General features: G+C 56.3%; 1 protein-coding gene across 1 annotated transcript; it reads right to left on the bottom strand.

Annotated features, from left to right (window-relative positions):
• Nucleotides 1-1,392: 1,392 nt before the first annotated feature.
• Nucleotides 1,393-3,450, bottom strand: TWIST1 (twist family bHLH transcription factor 1). The gene is made up of 2 exons (XM_036406911.2): nucleotides 2,754-3,450; nucleotides 1,393-2,097 (listed from the first exon to the last, which is right to left on the bottom strand). The coding sequence occupies exon 1, from the start codon at nucleotides 3,364-3,366 to the stop codon at nucleotides 2,797-2,799; it is 570 nt and encodes a 189-aa protein (XP_036262804.1). The 5' UTR covers nucleotides 3,367-3,450; the 3' UTR covers nucleotides 1,393-2,097; nucleotides 2,754-2,796.
• Nucleotides 3,451-4,838: the final 1,388 nt, after the last annotated feature.

Raw genomic sequence — 4,838 nt, forward strand, 5'->3', positions numbered from 1 at the left:
AACGCGGGCAGACTTTACCTGCTCATCGGCAGCATTGGAGCCGGGGGTTCGGAATCTCTGAGAGGGCAGCTGCGGGTGCCAGGGTGCTGGGGAAAGGCAGCGACCCTCCGGGAGATCGCAGAGGCTTCCCCTCCTCTCCATCATTGAGAGCTGCGACCACCGGGGCCGTCATATAATTTTCAAGTGCTCGCTAATCCTTCAGTGCAAACAAGCGCTGCGAGCTCTCCACTGTTAACATCGCACACCGGTTTAAAATATGCCCCATATTATATTCACAATAGTGCGTAACAGACGGCAATATGTGGATGTGGAAACAAACACAGGAAATAAAGTCAACTCATGGGCTATGCAAACAGGCTCTGTCTTGGAAAAGTACCCCATCCCATTTACCCCAGACACTGGGCAGCAGAGTCCCTGTCTCCACGGAGGGCATTGCTCAGCGCCCAGGGCCGCAGCGCTCCCCGCGCACCTTTCGCTGCCGCGGAGGGGCAGGAGGCGCCGCTCCCCGCTCCTGCCCGGCTGCCAAGCGCTGGGAGATAAGCGAGTGACAGCAGAGACAATCAGCTGTCCGGTTATAGGGGCTGGGGTTTGAATTGGGTTGTCAAGTTTTCTGCGTTTTTTTACGGCTTCCCTTTCACCTTCCTTCGAAGCCCTCAGATCTGGAGGTTCCCTCTCTTTTGCAGCTCGGGTTCTCGCCGCATACTGGGACCCCGCGGAAAGCGTGGTGAAAAGAAAGAGGGGCAATGTGCGCCCTACACGTAGAGAATGAGAAGAGGGCGGGTTAGAGTATCCCTCCGTGCTTTGCACAACGAAAATGTGATCGCTAGTATATATATTATATAAAACCCTAGAGAGCGGAGCAGTCAAACATCACTTCCACCGGAAAACCCCACTCGCTAGACACTTCCCTATTTCAATCTCACTTTCTTTTGCTTTCCCTTTGGATGGACGAATCCCCGTTTAAAACCGATGCCACTTCCTCAGCGATATCAGCAAAAAGTACCTGCGCCGGGGGCTGGGGAACAGGCCCCGCTCCTGCCTCACATCTGGGGGCAAAACACAAGGCGGGGATAGAGCTCAGCTGCTGCGAAAACTCCGCTCCCCGCGCAACTCCGCCGTGCCTGGCGAGAAGATTAAAGAGGGAGAGGGAGAGAAAGAGAGAAGAAACAACACCTTCCTCTGCAGATGCAGTGAGCTTCAGCACAGAATAATAAAGCTGTCTCAATAAATAACGTGCCTGTGTCTGTCAGTAGCTAGTTTATTTGCGTTTTTCGCCTGGTTTGTTTATACTAGTGCCCCCTCTCTCTTGGGTGTCTTTACAGCTCAACAAGCAGGTATTTATCTACAGCTCTAAACCTGAATTCTCAGAGAGACCAAACTTTAAGGTTATTAAAATTTCAATCATATTTATTTATTGCAGAAAAATAATATACAATGATATTTACAAAACAATCATAAAAATAGGAATGCATTTAGACACCGGATCTATTTGCATTTTAACATGGGTCATCAATAAATAAATAAAATGTTTATTTTTTTTCTCAGAGGAAAAATATTAATAATAAAAAAGTTAGGAACCGGGTATATAACAGTTTGAGCCCAGCTTATTCCCCCCTAAAAAAATTAAAAAAAAAATAAAAAAGGTTTTCATCTCTACAGGGATATTTTTGGTTGGCTGCTTGGTTTCATTCAAGAATGGAGAAAGTCCACAATAATGTATTTCCTTTCATCAGTGGCTCATAAGCACGACCTCTTGGGAATGCATGCATGCAAAAAAAAAAAAAGGGCAAACAAAAAAAGTTCGATTCCAACATTCTTCGTCAAAATAAAAAATAAAAATCGAACGATTCAGACTTCTATCAGAATGCAGAGATGTGTGGATTGTACCGACGCCCAGAGGGTAGTCACTGTCCAAAGCCCTTCTCTCTTTCTCTTTCCTTAAGTGCTCCCCACGCCCTGCTTTGAATTTGGATTTTACTCTTCTAATTTCCAAGAAATCCTTGGCACATTTTTTGTTAGAAAAGATAAAAAGAAAATCGTATCCAACTTCAGAGTCTCTAGATTGTCCATTCTCTCCTTCTGTGGGAACAATGTCATCTGCAAAAACCCAGAAAGGGCGGAAAACTCGTTACTGAAACGAAAGTTACACAAACATCTACCTACACCTCTCTGTCTCTGGAAATCGCGTATCGGGCAGGAATGGAGAAGGGAGAGCTCGCCGTGCGGGCGGTGCGGTGACCGTGCGTGTGACACCCCAGCCTGGCGGTCCCTGGTGTCAGGGCCGAGGAAAGGGACAGGGCGGTAGGAAACCCTCATCGGGCAGCACAACGGGAGGACGTGGATTCACTTCAAAATACGAGCAGCAGCAGCAGCAGCGGCGGCGGCTGCAGGAGCCATCCCAGCAGCCCTGCTGGCTCCGCAGCGTTTGGTGAAAAAGTGATCTCAGGCCGGCCCCATCTGGCTGGGGCACACCCGCAGCGTCCCGCCCGCAGCCCAGCCCGCCGGCAGCGCCCGGCCACGCGTGGGCCCCGGGGGCTGGGGGCGCACCTCGGGCCGCGCAGGAGGAGGGACGGCCGGGCTGGGGGAGGCACCTCCGGCCGCCCCGCTCTCCGGCCGCCCCGGGAAGCCAGGCCCCTCCGGGCGGGCTGCGGGCCCTCTGCCCCACGGCCACGCGTGTCCGGCTCACGGCGCAGCCGGCGGCCTCTGGCCTCCCTCCCCCCTTCCTCCCGCCGGGTTCGGGGTCCCTGTCTTACCTAGGGCTCCTGCCGGGGGGATGCGGGTGGGGGACGCCGCCTGCTAGTGGGATGCGGACATGGACCAGGCGCCCTCCATTCTCCACACCGAGAAGGCGTAGCTGAGCCGCTCGTGGGCCACATAGCTGCAGCTTGCCATCTTGGAGTCCAGCTCGTCGCTCTGTAAGACCTGGTAGAGGAAGTCGATGTACCTGGCCGCCAGCTTGAGGGTCTGGATCTTGCTCAGCTTGTCCGAGGGCAGCGTGGGGATGATCTTCCGCAGGGCGGCGAAGGCTTCGTTCAGCGACTGCGTGCGCTGCCTCTCCCGCACGTTGGCCATGACCCGCTGGGTCTGCAGCTCCTCGTAGGACTGGGGGCTGCCGCCGCCGCTGCTGCTGCCGCCGCCCCCGCCGCCCCCGCCCGCCCCGCACTTCTTGCCCCGCTTGCCTTGGGCCGGGCTGCAGGGCTCGTCCGCGGCCCCGACGGCGCCGCCGGCGCTGCGGCGGCTGGAGCGGCGCTTGCGCCCCCCTCTCTTGTTGTTGGGCAGCTGCTGCCGGTCCGGCTCCTCTTCGCTGTTGCTCAAGCTGTCGTCGGCGGGGGAGACTGGAGAGTTTGACTCGTCCTGCTGCATCATCTCTGGGGGGAGACGCGAGAAGCGGGCCGGGAGGGGGGGGAGGGCAGGGAGAAGAGGGGGGCACCTAACCCGCCAGCTCCCCCTTGATCGGCTGCTTCGCTGGCCTGCGAGGAGAAGGAGGAGGGAAGGAAGGAGGGAGGACCTCACTTTGGGGGGAGGGGGGATGGCATCAGGATCCAAGAGCAAAAAAATAAAAAGGCCAAAAAAAAAAAAAAATCCCTCCCGATCCCTCCTTGGAGCCCCTTCGAGGTGTCTGGGATTGGGAGAAAGTTGAAGACTTGGAGGTTCTTATAGCTCCTGCTGGCGGAAAGTTTGGGGGCAGCAGTGTCATTGGCCTGACGTGGAGAGGAGGGACTTTTGCTGAGTTTTATAGGAAAGTTTCCGCTTCCCCCCCTCCACGCCCTCCCCCAATTATTTTTTTCAAGCCATTCACAAGTGATCTGGCTTCCCCACACGCACGCACATACATCCTTACCCCAACCTCTTTCTCCGTTTCCCTCTCCGCGGTTTCTCTCTCAAACTCCTTCGGCTAGCGTTCGGCTTTGGGTGGTGCTGAGGGCCGGGCCGGGAGGTTATGGGGGTGCCCAGCGCCCCGAGCGCTGCTGCGGAGGGCTCAGCGAGCCGCTCAGTGCCTGTGCTGGGGACAACCTCCCCGAGAGGCCGGGGAGAGCCCGCACCTCTCGGGCTGTCCTCGCTGCAGCGGGCACGGCTTGTAGAGAAAAGAAGGAAAAGGGAATTACCCGCGGGGCAGCATCCAGGCGCATCCTAATTTTGACCCGCTTTAGCACACGCCGCACTTCCCAGTCACTGAGCGCCCCGGGATCTGACTTGCCGAGAGAGTCGCATATTTTTGGGCTGGGGAGGGGTGGTGGCACAGCCTCGTCCTGCCAGGCTGGAGGACTGAGCTCGGAGAAAGCCATCTTCAGAGGTGGAAGCAGCCAGGAAACCAAGCATTGGCTTCGTACATGCATAAGCACCAGTCCTTGAGCTCGTCTTAAGAGAAACCCGGGAGGATCCGCGTCTCCAGCCTGGCACACTGGGAGACGGGAGGGTGTACGGACTCTTTCTGCCCACACACTCAATGTGCTGACCATTCACTTCAGTCCGTCCTCCCACGAGGCACCCGAATCCGGCACTTCCTGGGAAAAGAGATTATTTATTTTAATTTCTCTTCTATGTCTGCAGCCAAAGCTATTTCTTCCCATCCCCCGCCTTTGTGCCTCCTTCCCCGCTCGCTGGCAGCACAGAGCAGGTGGTGTGTCTTTTTAACAACAGCTCAGATTCAAACGGGGAACGCCTGGGAGGGAAAGCTAGAAATTGCCGTCCATCAGTAAAGGGGGTGAAGCTCTCTCTGCTCCCTGCGTGGGGACCGCGCTCCTCCTTTGCCGGCCTGGCAGCCACCGCCTGCGCGGGCACGGCCGGGTGCGGAGCGGAGCGGGCAGCGCAGAGGCTCCGCGGCTTGTCTGAGGTGT

The sequence above is a fragment of the Molothrus ater genome, chromosome 1 (assembly GCF_012460135.2).
Source record: "Molothrus ater isolate BHLD 08-10-18 breed brown headed cowbird chromosome 1, BPBGC_Mater_1.1, whole genome shotgun sequence".
In the NCBI taxonomy this organism is placed as follows: domain Eukaryota; kingdom Metazoa; phylum Chordata; class Aves; order Passeriformes; family Icteridae; genus Molothrus; species Molothrus ater.

What these genes read in the sequence shown, in the direction of transcription:
- TWIST1 (XM_036406911.2), bottom strand. Translation starts at nt 3,366, where the DNA reads ATGATGCAGCAGGACGAGTCAAACTCTCCAGTCTCCCCCGCCGACGAC.